General features: G+C 49.7%; 1 protein-coding gene across 1 annotated transcript in view; it reads left to right on the top strand.

The window, feature by feature from the left end:
- The first annotated feature begins 1,652 nt into the window (after positions 1 to 1,652).
- LOC147725883 (long-chain-fatty-acid--CoA ligase ACSBG2-like) overlaps positions 1,653 to 23,371 on the top strand; it is a 661,758-nt gene continuing 640,039 nt past the window's right edge. Inside the window, exon 1 of the mRNA XM_086962812.1 lies at positions 1,653 to 2,213. Within this exon, the coding sequence (XP_086818938.1) occupies positions 2,204 to 2,213 (10 nt within the window). The 5' untranslated portion in view covers positions 1,653 to 2,203. The remainder of the gene's footprint in view (positions 2,214 to 23,371) is intronic.

Here is a 23,371-nt window from a genome sequence, read left to right as displayed (position 1 = left end):
CCCCAGGCCCAAAAAACGGCCCCACCCCTGGCAGCCTACCGGGGGATTGCCGGGTACCTGGCATTGCCAGTCCGGGCCTGAGGAGTGTGCACGGGGCACATTCGCTGGACGTGTCTGTTATCGGCCTCATTATAGGTTCACGTGTCGCATCCCTCCCCACCTCGGACAGCAACACTCACACAACATGGACCGCTGCAGCCTGGACATGTCCATCCAGACAGCAGCTCATGACCAGACCCGTGCGAGGTGTCCCATTCCATCCATAGAGTTTGCGCCAATGATGCAACATGTCAGAGATGACACCAGCGCAACCCGATATCAAATGTATTATCATTCGATTACTGTCTTCTTTATTTCACAAGCGAGTTTAATGTGAAAACAAAACATGCAAGTGGCCTTTGTCACATGTGACATCTTCTGCCACTACTCGCCTGTAAGGTCACAGCGCTTTGCATCCTGGGACTTTACTACACATCATGCCACATATATACACTTCACAAATTCACTCCACATTAGACAATTCCACGCCACGCAATTACACAATTAACAATTCCAATCGAACACACATAAATCCATTTAAACCCAATACATCCCGCCATAACACCAGGGAAAAGGCATCGACGTTTACATCGCCAATAGCTCTAACTCAAAAAGATGCATTTCTAATGCTTGTTTATTTGAGAAACCCTGAAGTCCACCTCACTTATCAATGTACCAGATGAATATTGGGGGGTATCAGGTCTGCCCAAACCTCTCCCACCCACACAAGTGTATAAGGGACTTTAGCTACCGAACTCCTGCTTTGGTTGCTACCAACCTGACCTAGTGACCCCCCAATCCTTGGGGGTTCTCGAGCCTAATTATTAACCCAGTAAAGATACCATATCCACAGGTGCTGCATAAGAATATGCATTCAACAGACGTAGGGTACCCAACATACAAGTATACATTTTACAGCTTATTATGGCCTTTAGATGTAGTATTTCTTGAGAAGAAAACAAAACATGGAAGCTGTGGATAATGCACTTTATGTGGTCCAGTAGGGATTCACTCCTGTACTTGAATTTGATATAAGGTAGTAACATTCCTGGAACCAGTCAAACAAACAGAGCAGTCAAAACGTGTTTCACCCTCATGCCTGGGGCTTTGTTAAGGCTGTAAATATATTTACACACAAATGGAGCATGATTGTGATAGATACAACATAACTTGATGGACTCGTGAATTGGTGGCACCGGAACCAGGTCCAACACTGCGGAAGGATGTGCTACAATGTGCTATCAAGTGTCATTGTTAATAACACAAGATGAAAGAGGTTATATTTCAGATCACACTGGCCCTCAGACACACTGCCTGAGAGTGCAGGAATCTTTCTCAGATGTCTCTATGCACCTTTTCTTACTTACCCACATGCACGTGACACAGCACATGGTCTGCACTATCTGAAACGACTATTGAAGGTACCATAATTCCGCTGATGGGACGTGAAGAAAATATTCAACTGTAGGAAACATACTAAGTAGGAGCAGAGGCTCGAGCCTGTGCCCCAGGCAGAGAAGTCTGAAGCATCCCTTGGGAAAGCACACACCCAGATGACACCATAGATTATGAGAAGATACTCAACACGCCCCGGCTGCTGCACCTTGTAAGCTTCCACACTGTGGTTTAACGAACAGAGAGGAATGTGGCTGTGTTTGTGCCTACGGTTCAACTAACAGGAATTTTGCGGATGCAGGGAGTGTGTCCTCAGCTCTAAGCTCCCAACATCGCTCCAGGGCTCAAAGGTGCCATTTGCTCTGCAGCAGCAGGAGCCTTCAGAAGCCAGTTTTAAAGATTTTCCCAGGCGAGGAGTTAACTGGAGTCTGCAAAACTCCTGGGAGCCGGTGTCAGAGAAGATAAGAAGACAGCTCTTGTGGTGAGCAGAGAGTGCTGACTCGACATCGAACAGCCCCCGCCGTGGTGGACTTCAGGAAGAAACTCAAGCCCTGGATTTCAACAGAGACGTCGCACTCACAGCGCCCAGATAGCCCTAGAGGTGCCAGTGCTGCGCTATACAAATGCTGATGGATTAATTGTCGCTTGAGACTCACCATCCATTGGTCAACAAGGGAGCGTGACGTATCTGCAAGCAGCCATTGTAGGAGGGGAGTAGGAGACGGAACCTCAGAGGACTCTGTTGTCGAGACCACAGGTCGCCGCTGTGATGGATCCTGGTAGGTCACCCGGGTATCGTAACATAATCATTCTTATTTCCAAGGTGTAATCTATGTCCCAGTGTGGAATATTGGCACTTGGCATTGTGTTCTTGTTTTAAACATTAGAAGGTGAAAGGCGAACACTGGGAGCTCTGCATGTTAATGTAAAGATGAGACATCAGCAGATATGAGGGGGTTTGTGAATAAGATACAAGTAGATGGATTCTTAGGGGTATATGTATCAAAAAAAGTTTTGTGAGTCCTTAACAGCGATTTTTAGCAAATCTCTATCAAGGACTCGTAAAATGGAATGTAAGTAGGATTCGCAATAATAATTGCGATTCCTACATATTCCTTAGTTGTGAATTGCAAATTACTTAAGGAAACTCTTCCCATTCATTCCTATTGGCCTATAGACCCATAGGAATGAATGGTAAAACATTTGCAATTTGCGAGTATTCACTGGGTACTCGCAAATTGCGAATGTGAATGCAATTTCAAGGGTGCAAGAAGGACACCCTGTTGAAACCCTGAAATCTGAATGTGTGCTCTTTGAAAAATGCAAAAAAGTGCATTTTCAAAGAAATCGCAAATTACCACCAACTTGAAGTTGGTGTTAATTTGCGATTTCTTAAGGCAATATCGCCCAACTTGGGTGCTTCCAGAATTGCATTTAACAAATCCCAATTTGCTATTCCTTAAATGCATTCGCAAAATAGGGAATTGCAAATTTTGCGATTCCCAATTTTGCATGGGCCTTTTTTGGATGATACATCCCGAAAGTCTTTTTCAGGTTCGCAAACGGGCCAATTCTGACAATTGGCCCATTTGCGAATGTGAAAAAGGCTTCATAAATCTGGCCCTTAAAGTAGTATATTTGGAATATTATTCAAAACAAACTAACACAGCATCAGATCATTTTTAAAATGTGAGGACTCAATGCAACCTAACAATAGCTTTTCTTCATCTTTGACGTGGTGTGCGAGAGAGAGAAAGAGGAGCTGGTGTAAAGAAGCACTTAACAGGTTTAGGGAGACGCGTGTCCGCCCAGTCAAGTCAAGTCAAGTCAATTAATTTATATAGCGCGCTACATACCCAGAGGGTCTCAAGGCGCTTGAAGAGGGGGGGAATTACTTTTCAAATATCCAGGTTTTAAGTTGCTTTCTGAATGCTAGGTGGTTCTGAGTGAGGCGAAGGTGAGTGGGAAGTGAGTTCCAGGTTTTAGCCGCCAGGTAGGAGAAGGATCTACCTCCCATGTAAATGTAATGTAAATGTAAAGCTCATTTATACCGCGCTAACAATCGCTCCAGGGAGCATCTCGGCGCCAATAAAGGACAACCAGATGTAAAAGTTGCCTTACTGCTTAAAGAGACCAGGACCGGAGTCACACTAGTGCTCTGGCGGTTGAGTCTGGGAGATTGTAAATCCAGGTTTTCAGTTGTTTGCGGAAATCAGATTCCTTGTCCATTGCTCTTAAAGGTGGGGGGAGGGCATTCCATGCTTTAGCACCCAATACCGCTAGGGATTTACCCCTACGGGTTTTAAGTCTGAACCCTGGGATGGTCAGAAGATTTGCATTCGAGGACCGGAGTGCTCGAGTTGGGCAGTATTTTACAAATTTTTTCCTTAGGTACAGAGGGCCTGAGTTGTGTACAGCACGAAAGGTGATTGTCAGTATTTTGTGCAGGACCCTTTTTGTTATAGGCAGCCAGTGTAGTATATTGAGGGCTTTGGTTGCTGAGGATTTTCTTGGCCATTTCAAAACCAGCCTTGCCGCCGCATGCTGTACCATCTGAAGTTTATGGGTGACCGCCTTATTAGTACCAGCATACAGGCTGTTGCAGTAGTCAATGCGAGAAGTAACTAATGCAATCGTGACTGTTTTCCTTGCTTCGAGGGGCAGCAAGTCAAAGAACTTCCTGAGCAGTTTTATCACCCCAAAACAAGTGCCATGGTGGTTTTGTTGATGCGAGGTACAGCAGCAAGGGCTTGGCTGGAAGAGCGTAGCTGGCGGGAGGGGGTGTAGAAGGAAATTCGTGTGTTGAGGCATTCAGGTCCAAGTTCGTAAAGTGCTTTGTGTGCGTGGGTTAGGAGGCGGAATGTTATCCTCTTATTGACGGGGAGCCAGTGGAGGTTTTTCAGGTGACCAGAAATGTGGTCTTTTCGCGGGATGTCTAGTATGAGTCTGGCTGATGCGTTCTGGATGCGTTGGAGTTTTTTCTGAAGTTTTGCGGTGGTGCTGGCGTATAGGGTGTTTCCGTAGTCCATGCGGCTAGTAACCAGTGCGTGGGTGACCGTTTTTCTAGTTTCGGTGGGGATCCAGCGAAATGTTTTTTTGAGCATGCGAAGAATGTTGAAACAAGATGATGAAACGGCGTTGACTTGTCTGGTCATTGAGAGTGAGGAGTCCAGGATGACGCTCACGTTCCGTGCGTGGTCTGTCGGGATGGGTGTTTTCCAAGGGCCTCTGGCCACCAAGAGTCGTCCCAGGCGGAGGGGGAGGTACCTAAGATAAGGACTTCTGTTTTGTCCGAGTTCAGTTTTAGACGGCTGTGCTTCATCCACTCGGCTACTTCTTTCATTCCTTCATGTAGGTTGGTTTTGGCAGTGTAAGGGTCTTTGGTGAGTGAGAGGATCAGTTGAGTGTCATCAGCGTAGGAGATGATGTTGAGGTTGTGTTGGCGTGCGATGGCCGCGAGGGGGCTCATGTATACGTTGAAGAGGGTGGGGCTGAGTGAAGATCCTTGTGGCACGCCGCAGATGACTTCAGTGGCCTCTGACTTGAATGGTGGGAGGCGGACTCTCTGAGTTCTTCCGGCAAGGAACGAGGTGATCCATTCCAGTGCTTTTCCTTGGGTTCCGATGTTCCTGAGGCGTTGTAACAGGGTGCTATGACAGACTGTGTCGAAGGCTGCGGAGAGGTTGAGGAGGATGAGGGCGAATGTGTCTCCATTGTCCAGTAGAGTTCGAATGTCGTCTGTTGCTGCGATGAGTGCGGTCTCAGTGCTGTGTTTGGCTCGGAAGCCGGACTGTGAGGAGTCGAGGGATTTGTTGGTTTCGAGGAAGGCGGCGAGCTGGTTGTTGACAGCTTTCTCGATGACTTTGGCCGGGAATGGAAGGAGTGAGATGGGGCGGTAGTTTTTGAGTTCGGTGGGGTCAGCTGTGGGTTTTTTCAGAAGGGCGCTGAGTTCGGCGTGTTTCCAGCTTTCCGGGAAGGTAGCGGAGTTGAAGGAACAGTTGATGACATCGCGGAGATGGGGTGCGATGATCGAGTCTGCTTTGTTGAAAATGTGGTGGGGACATGGGTCTGTGGGGGATCCTTTGTGGATGGAGTTCATCAGGCGGATGGTGTCCTCAGTGGAGATTGGGTTCCAGTCATTAAGGACGTTCAAGGGGGGTGAAGGAGCGGCAGAATGTTGGGTGGGTTGGTCTCCGTGTTGGTTGTCGAAGCTGTTGTGGATGTCTGCGATTTTGTCGTGGAAGAATGAAGCTAGGGAGTCGCAAAGGGTTTGAGAGGGAGTGATGTCGTTGGAGTTGGCAGCGGGGTTAGTAAATTCTTTGACGATGTTGAATAATTCCTTGCTGTTGTGGGCGTTGTTGTCTAGTCGGTCTTTGAGTGCGGCTTTCTTGGCAGACCGGATCAGTTGGTGGTGTATGCGGGTGGCGTTTTTGAAGGCGTTCCTGGTGCTGGTGTTTGGGTCTTTTTTCCAGGCCTTCTCAAAGGAGCGACAGAGTTTCTTGGATTTCTTAAGGTCATCGTTGAACCAAGATGTGTTTTTGCTGCCTAGTTTGATCTGACATTTTTTCAAAGGTGCTAGGTTGTCGGCGCTGTTGGTTAGCCATTGAGTGAGGTTAATGGCTGCTTGGTTGGGGTTCGAAGAGTGGGCAGGGGGGTTTTGAAGGAGTGATGAGGAGATCTGGTCGATGGTGATTTTGTTCCAGTTTCTTCGCAGAGTAGGTTGAAGATTGTTGTGGGTTGTAGTCTTTTTGTAGACAAAGTGAACGCAGCTGTGGTCCGTCCAATGGAGAACTGTGGTGTGGCTGAAGGAGATATGTTTGCTGGAGGTGAAGATAGGGTCGAGTGTGTGAACTGCGTAGTGAGTGGGGGTATGAACAAGTTGTTTGAGTCCGACGTTGGCGAGGTTGTCCAGAAGGGTGGCGGCGTTGCTGTCGTTGTTCTTTTCCAGGTGAAAATTGAGGTCTCCCAATAGAATGTAGTCCTTGGAGGGGAGGGCGTGTGGGGTGATAAAGTCAGTGATGTCTTCACTGAATTGTGCACGGGGTCCTGGTGGCCTGTAGAGGAGGGTGCCTCTGAGTGTGGTCTTGGGGTCGGTGTGGATCTTCTTATGGACGATAGCGATGCCTCCTCCTGTTTGCTTGGTGCGGTCCTTACGGATGATCTTGTATCCTTCCGGGATGGCAATGGTGATGTCCGGGGCTGAGGAGGCGTTCATCCATGTTTCTGTTAGGAAGGCGACGTCCGGAGAGATGGTGTCTAGTAGGTTCCAAAGGTCGATGGCGTGTCTGTGGACCGAGCGGGTGTTGAGCAGGATGCATTTAAGGTGGTTGGTGTCAGGTTTCTGTTTGGTGTTAGTGGATGAAGAGTTGGTCTTGGTGCCGTCATATTTGCAGGAGTTGCATGTGAAGGGTCCATGGGTGTATCCAGGAGCGGCTTGGGTGCAGTTGGGGAGTCGGCCGGGGTTTAGGGCTAGGAGGGTGGAGGCGTTGTATGTAATGCGGGTGGGGTGGGTGGTATGGGGGCCAGGGGGTCTGGCGCTGGGCGCGGTCCAGGTGCGGACGGGCGTTGACCGGCTTACCTTTGGCGCACCTTCAGCGCGAATGGGGAGCGACCGCTGCGCGTGGACGCTGCACGCGAAAGCATCTGTCATATGTGGATGGTGGAGGGGGAAGGGCTAGGGAGGGGCTGCAGGGAGGTGTGATCGGGGTGGGGGGCGGGCTGGCAGGCACAACAACAGAGAAAATGGCCGCAAAAACACTGCGCGAAGCACCAATAGATCGGCAAAAGTGGGGAATGAAATAATAAGCGTGGGCAGAGGCACCTCTAAGTGTGCAAGCAGGCAGATTCAATTATAATTAATTAATATCGCAGCAGGCAAATTAGTTTGTCACTCGCGCGATGTGGGTTAGGTTAACAGCTCAATGTCGCTACCGGAGTGCAGAGCACAACAAACACAGCTGCGGGCAATCACAACAAAGCGCTACGATACCCAGAGTTAAGGGAGCCTGGGGGAGCGACCGATGCTGCACAAGTCAGGTAGGTGAGTGCATAGGAGCCAAAGCGAAGCAAACACAGGCACTGGCAAAACCAACTCCTGGAACCCACTAAACATTTAAACTTCCTGTAGCCAAGATGTCAAAAATGTGCTCTTTAGAGCCTTCCACTGTTCCTTGAAATTAGGTTCATTGTATACAAACACCTGATAATTAAAAACTCTCTCGGCGGGAGGTACATTAGCCCGCGAAAAACAAATGTCGAGATTTATCAAACTTTCATGCAACGCAGCAAGACACATTGCAGCGCCGCTTGCGTGAAAGGGAGAGGGCAGGGATGCGTCATATTTACCATTATGCAGCGCATTCCTGTCCTTTCCATGCACTGGCACAAAATGGGCTACCTTGTTCAGGCATCCTTCACCAAGAGACACCTTCCTGCACAAACACGATCCTCTGAGGCTTTTACTTCTTTCTATGTGTGCCGGAGAGTAGAACACATGTGGAAAGAGGAAAGAACGAGGAGAAATAAAGATATTCCTCCTCGATACGCCTCCCCTGGGAAGGAGCAGCATTTCAACACATTCCCAAGTCGACCACAAATGGTCAATCCGAGAATGCGCCAAAATCCATCGGTAAATGTGTGGGAACACCGCCCCGGGCAGAGTAACACAAAGTAACACCTAGAGCTGACTCGCGTTACTTCACATCTATCAAGCACTGCAAGGCCACGCCAAGTGGCCTTGCGTTGCTGAGGAATCTATTGTTAGTGTTGCGTTGCCCTTGTGTTACATTGCGTGGCGCAAGGGTAGCTCTACACTATGATAAATTGGGTTTAATCGATACAGGAGCTAGAATAGCACATTCGTCTGCCTTACCCGCACTGGAACCTACTACCTGAAAGATTTTTCACAGAGACCGCTGCAGCAGACACTCGACCATGTGAGCTACCTCCCTGGGATTGGCACCGAGGGCACAGAGACAGTGTCGAGGGACTCATTTCACCGTTGTATGTCGGCAACAGCAGAATGGTTGCGAGTCAACTCGCTTCAATTTAACGGGTCAAAAACTGAGGTTCTCCACTGCTCCCTAGACCGCCTTCCTCGTTCGTTGCCGGACGATTTCTGGCCATCTTCTATCCCAGGCACAGTAGAGGCTGCTGATTCGGCTCGCAATTTGGGAGTCCTGTTTGAACCTTACTTGCAGCTTGATGCATCTGTGAACAGGACCACGGCGACTTGTATAGGCTTGCTCCGCGCCCTACGTAAGATTTTGCTGTTACTCCCCCTGGAAGCTAGAACAGAGGTAGTGCGTAGTTCTATTCTCAGTAGATTAGACTACTGTAACGGAGTACTTCTGGGAGCCCCCAAAACTTTGATCTCAAAGTTACAGAGGATCCAAAATATGGCCGCTAAATTGGCCTTATCCCGTCCACGTTCTGCTTCTTCATCTGCAGCATTGACTGACCTTCATTGGTTACCTGTCCAGCAGAGGATTGCCTTCAAGGCTTTATGCCTTGTCTTCAGCGCTCTGCATGGACTGGGACCGACACCGCTTCAAAATCTCTTTTCTTGGTATCAAGCCGCCAGACTTTTGAGATCCTCCTCAGCGTTTCTAGTGACGGTCCCCAGGATTAGTAGAGCGAGGATGGGTGGCCGTGCCTTTAGTTTCACAGCTGCTACGATGTGGAATACCCCTGCCTCTGACACTGAGGAGTAAACAAGACCTTACTTCTTTCAAAAGGGACCTTAAGACCTATTTGTTTCCTAGAGCAATGTAGTGTGTTTCACCAGATGGAATGATGTGGTCTCAGCGCCAGGATACCCTTTGGGTGACAGCTGCGCTTAACAAGTAGCAATACAATACAATACAATACAATACCGAGGGTGCCAATGCCCGGAAACAGCTGGGGTTTGGAGTATAATCATCTTGATGACCGAGTCCATGGCAGTGACCAGCTCACTAGTTCTGTTTCCTATTATCAATCTCTTCCCTCTCCAGCACTAGATGGTCAAATAGACGTTTCTTAGGTTCCTGCCTGCCAGGACCTGCCCTTCAGCCCCTCAGCACCCTCTAGACGCAGCATCTTTTGAGCAGGGTGCATCGCAGGGGTGGTCGGGAAACCTCGAGGCCCCACCTCACCGCCTAACCTACGTCCCTGCTGCCTTTCTAGTGAAATAAACACACTCTTTTGCAGACACAAATGTGAGGCAAGCAACAACAGGAAACATGCCAGTGAAGCAGAGCTGGGAACGCCTGGAGTCGTAAATGTATCAAAACAGCTCGGGTAGGCCCATCACGTATAGCTCTGATCAGGCATCACGCCACCTCACGGACACTTTAACAACCAGTCCAGAACTCACCATTGATGTCCCAAGTGATCTAGAGGACATGAGCCTTCTGGTCTTACCCACTACCCAAAATACCCAGCCTATATCATCGCAGAACATAGAGATAGCTCTAACTGCAGAACCCAATAGTGATAATAATAAGCCAGAGAGGGGGCCATTCCAAAAAAGAAACAAGGGCCACAAACCTTAGAAGAACCTAGGTCCAAAACTCCCAAATCCAAACAAGCCAGAGGTAAGGGGAAAAAACTAACCGCCCTTGCTCCCACGGTGGAGAGATCGGGAACGCCGACCACTTCCAGACCACCCAAACTAACCCCACTCCCACAATCTACCAACAACGCCCAATTAGACACCTCCTCAGATGACATCACTTTGGAGGATATAGGTTCACTGCTCAGGTCTCTTTTAAGTCCCCTTGAGGCGAGACTGATTAGGATAGAAGCAATAATACAACAATGTTGGTGGTAGCGTTTCTCAGAAAGAGAAAACGTCCGCACCTTCTGTTACCGACTATTTTCAATGATCAAGTTTACGTGTAAATATTTCAAGGGTAGAGGTGCACTGCGAACCTGGTGGAACACCCACCACCAGGGGTGTGATACAAAGCAACTTAATGCCCGTGTAAATAATTAAGAAGAAACCAAGTTGCAACAAGCACCCTCTATGGAGTCTGGAATTAGTTATGTTTCTGCATTACACATTGGTTATTTCACCACCTTTTCATCAGTTTTAGACACAAGTTCATGAGAAGTAAATGGGCTTCAAAGTATGGATCCAAAACCGTACGTAGTGTCTTCAAAAATCTTTATTTTAAACACATTAAAAAGTTCTCCAGCTCTGCACTGCTGAGCAGTGGAGATCGGGCTCCCGTATATACTTTCCAACAGACTTACTAAGGTCTTCAAAATCACTACACTACGTGAAAATCAGAACTGATCTCCACCAAGTGACTTTCGCCTACCTATTAATTTTCCATGTTTGAACATACATCTTGGACGTCGCAATCGCCAACGCCTTAAATGAATAGGATTCCTAACATTTCTGTACGACTCATGCTACGACACATCGATCTGACCTTCCCGACAATCTGACCTGTCCATCCTGAATGAAATTGCCTTGAAAAAGCCCCTGTGTGGGCGAAACACGTGTCGGCAGTGCAGAGCTGGAGAACTTTTTAATGTGTTTAAAATAAAGATTTTTGAAGACACTACGTACGGTTTTGGATCCATACTTTGAAGCCCATTTACTTCTCATGAACTTGTGTCTAAAACTGATGAAAAGGTGGTGAAATAACCAATGTGTAATGCAGAAACATAACTAATTCCAGACTCCATAGAGGGTGCTTGTTGCAACTTGGTTTCTTCTTAAGATAGAAGCAAGACTAGTGAGTATTGAAAAGGCAACTGTGCAACTTGCTGATGCTAGGAAAACTGACAATAGTGGGAACAAAATACCAAAGGAGGGTATAGGCTTTAAACCTGTTAAAGGCAATAATCCACAGGTTGTAACAAACAATAAACCACAAGACTCAAAAACCAAATCCGCCCCACCTGCAAAAATCAATGCACTACAACCCATAGTTGCACACAAAGTCCCGACACCCACACAGCAACCAAATACTGCTACTCCTAAACCTGCCCCTTTATTAAAATCAAATCCTACGCCATCGACAAAAACTAAGCACGACCCCCCACTTGAGGGAGAGAAACTACACACCAAATGAAAATTACAGTTTGTAAACCTCCCACCAGAAGCTGCCCCTTACACCGTAGTTTTGGTTGGGGTTCCTGAACTCGACCCCCCCACATTTGAATCATACACTTCACTCAAGAATAAAGTGATAAACTGGCTCTCGGTAAACAGACCACTTCCGAGAGGTACAGCGAGTGATATCTCTACGACCAAGAGAGTAGCATGGGTGGGGCACACTAGGAAATCCATCAGAGGAGACTGTATCCTGGTCTCCTTCAGAGACCCCAACACAGCTGCATATATCTGCTCCTGTGCTGCTGATGAGGACTTTGGTAACACCATCCAAACACTTCCCCTCTCATTTTTCTACCCTTCCAATGTATATAACTCAGAGGATCACAGGTGGGGACACCACCAAGAGTTACTGGAGGGTTGGGAAACTCGCCCCAAAGAGACCAACAATTACCCTTCACACAGGGGAAGACCAACTGAGTACTTCCCTGGTTACGGGGATGAGGCTGGGTGGGAAACCGTCACCAGGAGGAGGAGGGGGGGTGGTGGCTATAGGAGGGGAATTCCCGGGCCATATAGAACTCATTACCCTGCCTTTCTACAAACACAAAATTGATATAGTAATTTAGATATGGTAGATTGACAGGTGGCTGGAAAGGGGAATGTTGCCTCCGCAACCTCCCCAAGTGGCAGCAAAACACTTACAGTTCCTAGACTTGACATGAATACATCTATACTGGCGGATTCATCGACAGTAAGCTCAGGCGAACCGATACAGACTCTAGGCATGATGAACCTTTCCTCACCCACTGCATAAGTCCATTGGGTTTGACACATCCCTCCCCAAACCACAGGGCCCACCTCGAGCCCATCGACATCGCCGTGAGCCCGCCACGTGCCCAATCACTACACATAACAGTAATTTCGTGGAATGTGGCAGGGCTCTCTAATAAATTAGACTGTGTAGAGTGGGGCTCCTATATCAGCTCTAAAAATTTAATACTCCTACAAGAAACCTGGGCGCGAGAAACAATAGATTTACCCGGTTTTGCCTCTTTCGCCAAAACAGCCAAGTGGGGGGGAAAGGGGAGACCATCTGGGGGATTAATGATAGGAGTAGCAACGGATCTAGGCTGCCAAGCCTCCAACTTGGAGACCGCTTCTGATGATCTGTTGGCTGTCCTACTAGAATGGCCTGATTCATCGAAGCTACTAGTTGTTAATATCTACTCTAGGCCGACTCAAATGCACAAAGAGTCGTCCACTATAGACGAGCTAGCGAGGTTCTTAGAGGGCATTCCGTGTGATCTTGCCTGTCTGGTAGGGGGCGATTTCAACTCCCACTATGAACCTCTGCCTGGATTACGTGATGGTCCCTCCCTAGATGAAGATTCCTGCTGGCTCATACCAGAGAGGGCGGCACCACCCCCCAGGGCCTGGACTCCCCTAGCCCTACAAATAAACGCCCTTACTCTTAATCTTGGACTCAGGGCATGTAACGGCCGCTGTAATTCGGATATACCAAGTAATCCCACTTACAACAAACCTGGTAGTGAATCCAGACTTGATTATATCATGGTCAAAACTTTTATGTGGCCAGCAATAGTCGATTTTAAAGTGTGCCCAAGATCGGATAGTGACCACAATTCCCTGGAACTAACTTACTCCCTTCCCGGGAATGAGGAAATATCACAGGGATCTGGCAAAGACAAGTCGGGCCTCCTACTCGAAAACAATCGTAGGAAAGTCAGGTGGGAGAAGCTGGCTAGCAGCGCGGACAAAATACCCCGCCTTTATGAAAGGCTAATCCCATTATTGGAGAGTGCCTTCCATCTAAGCACTAAAGACCAAGATGAAGACACCAGAGGAGAGCTAGCACTAATACACAAAAACATCATTGACTCCCTTGAACAAGACTTGTTCACAAGCTCTAAGAAAAGGAAGGGATACAAGCCAAAGACCTCTTGGTATAACGCCTCGTGTAGGAAGGCCAAGGCCCATTTGCTATCTGCCATTAAGGGACGCCTTAGCAGGGAAGAAATCCGTGATAGGAGGAATAAGTATAAATCCCTTCTAGTGAATTCTAGGGCGGAATGGGACTACGACTACTGGGAGAACCTCGTGAAAGCACTGTCAACCAAAGACTCACGTAAATTTTGGCGTGTAGTAGCAAATGGCACGGTTGAGTTATCCTCAGCAATAGAGCCCAACATAGCTCCTTTAGTATGGCAGGCCCACTTTGAAGCGTTGTATGCAGAGGGAGGTGGGGATCTCAGTAGTGAGAGACCTCAGATTACACCCACCTTCTATGGGGCCGCATTTACTGAAAAAGAGGTGAGGGAGGCCATCAAAGGCCTAGCTGCCGGAAAAGCCCCGGGATTGGATGGGGTCCCGGGGGACCTGTTCAAACAGGAACCAGGGATCTGGGCACCGTACCTCACATTAATATTTAATGCCATCCAGGGGGGAATGACTGTGCCCGATACTTGGAGGGGAGCAGAGGTAGTCCCAATTTATAAAAAGGGATCCCCCCTGCTCCCATCCAACTATCGACCTATCAGTCTGATTGACATATCCCAAAAACTTTTTGGCAGACTGATCTTAAATCGCTTGCAAGCGTGGATTCAAGAAATGGATATCCTATCCCCATACCAGGCAGGATTCCGGGAGGGTGTATCCACTACAGATCAAATATTCAGGCTACACCTGCTCTATTGGAGAACAGCGGTAATCGAGGGCGGCAGTCTGTACACCATCTTTGTAGATTTACGCGCCGCCTTTGATTTGGTGCCCAGAGCAAGGTTGTGGAGAGTCATGGAAGAGCTGAATGTCCCCGCAGATATTTTGGCGATTCTGATGAGGCTCCATTGTAACAACTACGCCCGCGTAAGGTGTGGCAAAGGTGGCAAATTAACCGAAAGGTTCCCCGTTCGCAGAGGTGTAAGACAGGGTTGTGTGCTCGCACCCACCCTGTTTTGTATCTTTGTGAACGGGGTTGTTGCCCACCTAAACAGGATCGCCAATTCTGACGCCCCAAAGTTGACTGGCAACAGGGTGCCTGCAATTATGTTTGCAGACGACACCCTGTTGCTGTCTAAATCCCCGATGGGGATCCAACGCATCTTGGATGGCTTCCTAGACTTCTGCTCTGACCGGGGACTGGAGGTTAATCCCCAAAAAACAAAATTCATGATTCTAAATCCCAACTCCCGAAATAGAGCCCCCCCTAAGCTAGGCACGGTTCAATTAGAACGAGTGCATAATATTGAATACCTGGGGATTACTATAAACGAACACTTAACTTGGACGTCGCACCAGGCTAAAGTGACCATCAAACTGGCACAGTTGGCGGGTGGCACTTTGCGCCTGGCAAATAAATCAAGTTATCGACCACTTACCCCAATTATTCACATATACAAAACACAAGCCAGGGCAGGGGTTACATATGGGGGTGAGCTGTGGGGTTACACTCAGCATTCTAAGCTACAGTCCACTGAGAATAAATTTTTGAGACAGGTAGCTGCCCTCCCCCAGAGCACCCCATTACTACCACTCAGATTAGACCTAGGAATCAAACCCATTTCAGAAGTGTTAGGACTCAAACCCCTGAAATTTTGGAGGCGTTTGTGGTGCAGCCCAGACCTGGTTACTTATAGAGAGGAACTACAGGAATTTCTGGAACTGCGGAACATAAAGAGGATTCCTTGGCTGACTTATGTCAAGGGAAATTTCGAGGAAATGGGTTTCCCGGAACTATGGACCGATCCCTCTAATTCATGTACCAAGATCCCAAAAAAGGTACTCGCGAGTGCCTACTATGCCATGATGCTCACTAGAGCCTCTAATGACACTCGAGAGGGGTCCCTGACAAGTTTATTCCTGAAAATGAAAGACACCTATTCCTTCGAAAAAACATTAGATGAGATTGCCCCTGCACTAACAAGGAAATTGTTTTTACAATGGCGCTATGGATGCCTTCCTCTAGCTTCGTTTACAGTGTCCTGAACATCATGCTCCACCGTACCATCTTGCCCAATGTGTGCACACCCGAAGGAGGATGACATGCACGCGGTCTTCTTCTGCAAGGGTTACGAGAGGAGCAGGAAATATTGGTTAGTTCCGATGCTCAGGAACTTGGGATTTAGATCTTACCAAACCGCTTATAGAGTCTTAAAATCAGACCTCTCTCCTCCTGTAGTTTTTGCACTTTCAAAATTTTTAACTTCGCTGTGGTTCACCCGAAGTCGAATGATGAAAAGACTGGTATAATGGACACCATCAGCGGTTCTTTCCCCTGTTTTACTCAATATTTAAACTAATTTTCTTAAATTTGGATCACACTGTGTTTAATAACTTTTAATTGTACATATTGTTCTGTATCTTTTATGATCTGTGATCGAAATAAAGATTTTTGAAATGAAGTATCATATATATTTATATTTCTGTTTCTCCATTCTGTGATTGCTGTGTTTGAAATTGTGTTCCTTTTGCCTGCGTGGTTTTGATTCTACGGCCTGCTGTTTGTGTGTGTTCCATTTTCTAACAATTCTCTCATGTAACGTAACTGATTCTAATGTACAGCGCTCCGACACCTTCGGGTACAGTTCGCGCTTCATGAAAATGCATTCAATAAATAAATGAACACACTGACATCCGCCGGAAGTCCTGAATCCCAGCAACTGAGCTCGAGGGTAGGGTCCCCTCAGCTGCTGACGCCGGCACCTGAGAGATGGTCGGGACAGACCCCCAAACACGCGCTGACAAGCTCAGTAGGTCTGGCTTTCCTGCAGGGGCAAGCTGCGGCATCTAGGCGACTGTCTGTCGTTATTGGCTTCAATCCCAGTCTGCAGCTGTAGATCTGTCTGGGCACTGACGCATCCTTTCAAAGGCGCACCAATCAGCAAGGGAGGATTCTTTCCTTTTTACCCCTGGGGGTGGGAATGGCGGCTGGGATTATTTGTCTGCCTTTTCTCTGTCCCTCCCTGTCTGACTCTAATCGCTCTACACCACCTGATGGGTGCTCTGCTGACACATCTCTGCCACTCCACACCGTCCACAGCCTGGCATCACCGTGCACGGACCCACACCCCCGCCCTGTAGGCACAGCAGCACCACTGCTCAGTCAGCCAGAGCACAGGCAGGCCGTGCACCAGGGAAGGATTGCCTTCATTTCACCCGAGTCTATGGCACACTTGTTACGTATCAGCAGTTCACTCCCCCACGGTGCCACAAGACCCCACCTTGACTGTAGGCTTCCAGGGTCTGCTCATATGCCCCCAGGTGGGCCCATGCCAGTACATGTCCTGTGCTCCCTCAGCTAGACACAAACTTTAGGGCAAAGGTAAACCAAATAGGAATGTCTGAGGATTGGGTCCTCCCAGAAGGGACCAGAATAGGAAGCAGTGAGTGATAGAGAGGATGAGGCTGGGGTCTGCCCAGAAGGGACCAGTATAGGAAGCAGAGAGTGATGGAGAGGATGAGGCTGGGGTCTGCCCAGAAGGGACCAGAATAGGAAGCAGTGCGTGATGGAGAGGATGAGGCTGAGGTCTGCCCAGAAGGAACCAGTATGGGAAGCAGTGAGTGATGGAGAGGATGAGGCTGGGGTCTGCCCAGAAAGGACCAGTATAGGAAGCAGAGAGTGATGGAGAGGATGAGGCTGGGGTCTGCCCAGAAGGGACCAGAATAAGAAGCAGTGAGTGATGGAGAGGATGAGGCTGAGGTCTGCCCAGAAGGAACCAGTATGGGAAGCAGTGAGTGATGGAGAGGATGAGGCTGGGGTCTGCCCAGAAGGGACCAGTATAGGAAGCAGAGAGTGATGGAGAGGATGAGGCTGGGGTCTGCCCAGAAGGGACCAGAATAGGAAGCAGTGAGTGATGGAGAGGATGAGCCTGGGGTCTGCCCAGAAGGTACCAGTATAGGAAGCAGTGAGTGATGGAGAGGGTGAGGCTGGGGTCAGCTTAGAAGGTACCAGTAAGGGATGCAGTGAGTGATGGAGAGGATGAGGCTGGGGTCAGCTTAGAAGGGACCAGTATGGGATGCAGTGAGTGATGGAGAGGATGAGGCTGGCGTCTGCCCAGAAGGTACCAGTATAGGAAGCAGTGAGTGATGGAGAGGGTGAGGCTGGGGTCAGCTTAGAAGGTACCAGTATGGGATGCAGTGAGTGATGGAGAGGATGAGGCTGGGGTCAGCTTAGAAGGTACCAGTATGGGATGCAGTGAGTGATGGAGAGGATGAGGCTGGGGTCTGCCCAGAAGGTACCAGTATAGGAAGCAGTGAGTGATGGAGAGGGTGAGGCTGGGGTCAGCTTAGAAGGTACCAGTATGGGATGCAGTGAGTGATGGAGAGGATGAGGCTGGGGTCTGCCCAGAAGGTACCAGTATAGGAAGCAGTGAGTGATGGAGAGGGTGATGCTGGGGTCTGCCCAGAAGGGACCAGAATAGGAAGCAGTGAGTGATGGAGAGGATGAGGCTGGGGTCTGCCCAGAAGGAACCAGTATGGGAAGCAGTGAGTGATGGAGAGGGTGAGGTTGGGGTCAGCTTAGAAGGTACCAGTATGGGATGCAGTGAGTGATGGAGAGGATGAGGCTGGGGTCTGCCCAGAAGGTACCAGTATAGGAAGCAGTGAGTGATGGAGAGGGTGAGGCTGGGGTCAGCTTAGAAGGTACCAGTATGGGATGCAGTGAGTGATGGAGAGGATGAGGCTGGGGTCTGCCCAGAAGGTACCAGTATAGGAAGCAGTGAGTGATGGAGAGGGTGAGGCTGGGGTCTGCCCAGAAGGAACCAGTATAGGAAGCAGTGAGTGATGGAGAGGATGAGGATGGGGTCTGCCCAGAAGGTACCAGTATGGGATGCAGTGAGTGATGGGGAGGATGAGGCTGGGGTCTGCCCAGAAGGTACCAGTATGGGATGCAGTGAGTGATGGAGAGGATGAGGCTGGGGTCTGCCCAGAAGGGACCAGTATAGGATGCAGTGAGTGATGGAGAGGATGAGGCTGGGGTCTGCCCAGAAGGTACCAGTATAGGAAGCAGTGAGTGATGGAGAGGATGAGGCTGGGGTCTGCCCAGAATGTACCAGTATAGGAAGCAGTGAGTGATGGAGAGGATGAGGCTGGGGTCTGCCCAGAAGGGACCAGTATAGGAAGCAGTGAGTGATGGAGAGGATGAGGATGGGGTCTGCCCAGAAGGAACCAGTATAGGAAGCAGTGAGTGATGGAGAGGATGAGGATGGGGTCTGCCCAGAAGGTACCAGTATGGGATGCAGTGAGTGATGGAGAGGATGAGGCTGGGGTCTGCCCAGAAGGTACCAGTATGGGATGCAGTGAGTGATGGGGAGTATGAGGCTGGGGTCTGCCCAGAAGGTACCAGTATGGGATGCAGTGAGTGATGGAGAGGATGAGGCTGGGGTCTGCCCAGAAGGGACCAGTATAGGATGCAGTGAGTGATGGAGAGGATGAGGCTGGGGTCTGCCCAGAAGGGACCAGTATAGGAAGCAGTGAGTGATGGAGAGGATGAGGCTGGGGTCTGCCCAGAAGGTACCAGTATAGGAAGCAGTGAGTGATGGAGAGGATGAGGCTGGGGTCTGACCAGAAGGTACCAGTATAGGAAGCAGTGAGTGATGGAGAGGATGAGGCTGGGGTCTGCCCAGAAGGGACCAGTATAGGAAGCAGTGAGTGATGGAGAGGATGAGGATGGGGTCTGCCCAGAAGGAACCAGTATAGGAAGCAGTGAGTGATGGAGAGGATGAGGATGGGGTCTGCCCAGAAGGTACCAGTATGGGATGCAGTGAGTGATGGAGAGGATGAGGCTGGGGTCTGCCCAGAAGGAACCAGTAGGGGATGCAGTGAGTGATGGAGAGGATGAGGCTGGGGTCTGCCCAGAAGGTACCAGTATAGGAAGCAGTGAGTGATGGAGAGGATGAGGCTAGGGTCTGCCCAGAAGGTACCAGTATAGGAAGCAGTGAGTGATGGAGAGGATGAGGCTGGGGTCTGCTGGTCCTCCCCCTCTGGGGCTATTCATCTAATATGAAGTAATATGAAGTAATTCCAGACAACTACTATTGTAGTTGTCTGGTGTTGTAAATAAATTGCAATACTTTTGAAATTTTTGAAATTGTTGATTTTCTGTTTTGACTTTGTTTTTTGTTAGCCATTGAAGTATTGTCAGTGTGTGTAGCGAGTACAACACACCTTTCTTGCGGGGACCTCCTATTTACATGTATCACATAGCGCCCAGGTCCCAGTGACTGCATGGGTTCAAACCCCCCCTTTGTGTAACGGCCTATAGGTGGGGCAAAGGTTATTGGTCCAGCTCTGAGGGCAATTCTTTGCCTTATGATCGCCCTTATATAACGTTGAGTCTCCTGTATCCATTCTTGAGATATCAGGTCACACCTCAGATACAACACATGAGGATATGTACAGCTTCCCGACATTCACCCATTCATATGAGGTTCAGCGGTCCTGGTCAGAAAGTTATGATGAAAACTTCAATGGCACAGAAGGGCCTATCTACCTGCTCAGGAAGAGACCTCATCATCAGTCAAAACAACTGTTTACAAGAGGCCAGTGGTCCCAGCTCTGTCCCTGGATGACACTGTGACGGGAGGCACATCTTGGCCCCTGCCAGCGAGGCTGCCAACGATGAGCCATCATTGCTCATGAGTTACCAACCCCATGATGATCGTTGTGTCCATCAGGGTGGGCCTGTGGGCCGCTTGGAGGAAACCTGTATCCCTAGATTGGACCACTACTTTTGGGGATGCATCAGTCGAGTCCCAGCTGCCAGGGCACCGGCGATCAGGATGTGCGCCTCATATAAGGTTCACAATCCAAACATTCTGTGGAGTTAGTAAGTTCCAAGAATGAATAGCCTTGGGTTTACTGTAGCTAAACGTGATATAGCAAAAAAGTGGAAATCAGCCTTAGCACCGACGTTGCAAGACTGGGAATGCGACATCAATTGGTGTATGCAAGCAGAGAAGGTGGTCTACGAAGGGAGGGGATGTCCGCAAAATGGAACATGGGGTCGCTGGAATGAACAAAGGGGATGCTGTGCACACCAGAGGGAAAGGAAGAATAGGAGGCTACAGAGCAGAGAAACAGAAAGAGATGGCGTGGCTGAGAAGGAGCGAACAGGGGAGAATACCTGGGACACTTAATAATGTTTCTAAAGAGGCGGTGTCATTATTGTATTGTTCTATTCATTATTGGGTATGTAGACAGCCGCTGTCATTGCTGCACTTTGTTTTTCTTTCCTGCAATAAACAGAATTGTTGAAAGAAATAACGAATGCTCAAATAACAGACAGTATAGGCAGAAGCTGCTGCTTTAAATCCAGCGCACACGGTGGGTATTTGCTATCTGGGGCCTGTGAGTATGGATTAGGGCGGAGCCCAAGCATCCTTCCAGACCTTGCAATACCTGATCAGTATTGTCTCCCAAAGCTCTATTAATCCACACTCATTGACAAGGATGAAGCACTCCCTTGTAGATTAATTAGTCAGAGTATCTTCTACATTATTGACGTCAGTGATTCCAGTGGATAAAGGGATCAGCAAGGTGTGCCACTGTGTGTGCCAGAGGTGTGGAGTGGACTGGCCCCAAACGTCGTGTAGACATGATTCAACTTGGTTCAAGTTTAGGAGCCTGGCTCTGGCCACTGAACTGTTTTGAGTCTTTGGGGATGATCTCCGGGTGTTTATTATTCAAACATCTTTTGCATGTTTCAGGAAATCGTTTTCTAATGTTAAACCGGCCTGGGGTGGTTCAGGCCTCAGAGGGCTGTACATCAGTTGTGATCATTGATGTGACAAATAGTGGTGCTTCATCTGAAACAATCAGTCCAGTTGACGGAATTGTTTCGTTTTCAATAAAAATTAACTTGTCCAGTATTGGGGTATCTTTCAGAGATTCACATGCCTGAATCATTCCACATACTCGAGATCGTAGTCCCACGGTAACATATTTAAGCAGTGCTTTAAAAGCTTCATGGGGGGGGCGCGACCAAGATGGTGGAGTGAGCAGATGCGTCTTCCTTGCACTCCACTCCCGCCGGGCCCAACAGCATTTTCTACAGCACACCCGGAATCCAGATCACCGATCACAGATCGCGGTCCCGGGACCTGCCCAGCTTGCGTACCAGAGATTGCGGAGCCGTGCTGACAGCCCGCGACGGGCCAACAATAGGGTTTCCTGACCGGCCCGTGGCCTCTGCGCTGAGAACAGAGGAACGGGCCTTGCTGCTGAGCCGCCAGAGCGCTCGGGGGCTGCGGGGGCGGCTGCGAGGCCCTGGAGGCGGACAGCACAGCCATTGTTTGCCCCTTGCTTCGCTGGGGGTCCTGTGAGCTGCTTCGCGCCCCTGCCTGCAACAAGGTAGAGCACAGAATCTCACCAAGTCATTGGGCAGGCGCCCGTCCCTGGGCTTGAAGGAGCCTGCGCCAGATAGGAGGTGCGTCACGCTGGGGGCCCGCAAACGGTGCTGTCCTGGGCCTGCTGCGGTGGTGGTTGTACGCCCAGGATCCCGTGAAACCAGGCAAGTGTCCCGCTGGGCCCCCTCTTCGTTTGCCTGCCCTTGCGGCCCCCGAGGGGCCCCACCTTCAATTATTTGCTGCTGGCGGCCTACCTGCGGCCTACTTTGGGCATGGTTGGGGCCTCTTGCGCGCCAGTGCCCCTGTGACTCGCTCCCCCTGGGGGGACGCTACAACAACTTGTCGGGGCCGCCACCTTCGGGACTTGCACCTGTCAATCTACGGACGGCCCACTGCCACAACATCAAGACCTGGCCTGTGGAGAGCCCGCATCACGCAGCCCATCCATTTGAGGGCGAGAGTCATTGAGGGTGTGCCGCTGTCCCACGGCACATTGGAGCGCCGGACTCTGTGATTAGGGCGGCCAAGTGACATTCTTCCTGTGAGCAAGCTGCCCCAAGGGTTGGTGAGGGGTCTGGCGGCTGGTGTCACCCTAACTGGTGTGGGCGGTTAACAGACCCTTGCTGCAACAGGGCTACGGAGGGGCCCTCCTGTTCTTACTTTCTGGAGTTTTCATATTGCCACCAAGCACGGTTACCTACCTCAGCCGGTGTTTGCTGACCCTGCAATGGCTGCCCCAAAAGGTAGAAAAGACAGGTCGGTGCGGGATCTCCTGTTGTAGGCGGCGCGAGTCGCATTGGGCTCTGGAGCGGCACCAGAGGGGGATGGCTCGGATAGTGCCGTCACCAGGGAGTTCCTGGAGTCCCTCTTTGCTTCTCAAAGGGAGGACATCCTGGCCATCAAAAGAGACCTACAGGTGGACCTTCGTGAGGTCAGGCGTGATGTGGATGCGGTGGGAGAGCGCGTTGCCGCCTTGGAAGACTCCACATCGGCGATAGACGAGGAGATCACAACGCTTCAGCAGGAGGTCCTGCGCTTACGAGACCAACATTTGGACCTCCAAACACATGCAGAAGACCTGGAAAATAGATCCCAGAGGAACAACATTCGCATCTGTGTGATCCCTACGGGGGCAGAGGGTAAAAATCTTAGGGGATATGTGCAAGACCTTTTCCGCATGATCCTGGGTGCCTCGTCGGATTCCTCAGTTAAGATAGACTGCTGTCACCGGGTTGGCCCCCCCCCCCGTCAGCCGAACCGCCGACCTGCAGACATCCTGATATGCATCCATGACTACACGGTGAAAGAGGAGATTCTCAGAGTGGCCCGTATCAGTCAACCTCTCCAATTCCGGGATCACACTCCACAGCTCTTTCAGGATTTGGCAGCCAGTACACTCCAAAAGAGATGAGACTATCACAAAAAATTTCCTGTGCATGGGGCCATTCCTTTTGCCTTATCTTTCGCCTTGACGGGAAGCTCATTCAGGTCCCTTCCATATCCGAGGCGGGCGGGGTGCTGAAGC

The sequence above is a fragment of the Lissotriton vulgaris genome, chromosome 3_1 (genome assembly GCF_964263255.1).
Source record: "Lissotriton vulgaris chromosome 3_1, aLisVul1.2, whole genome shotgun sequence".
Lineage (NCBI taxonomy): Eukaryota > Metazoa > Chordata > Amphibia > Caudata > Salamandridae > Lissotriton > Lissotriton vulgaris.
The sequence above is the reverse complement of the archived record's forward strand: the minus strand, read 5'-3'. Positions and strand labels throughout refer to the sequence as shown.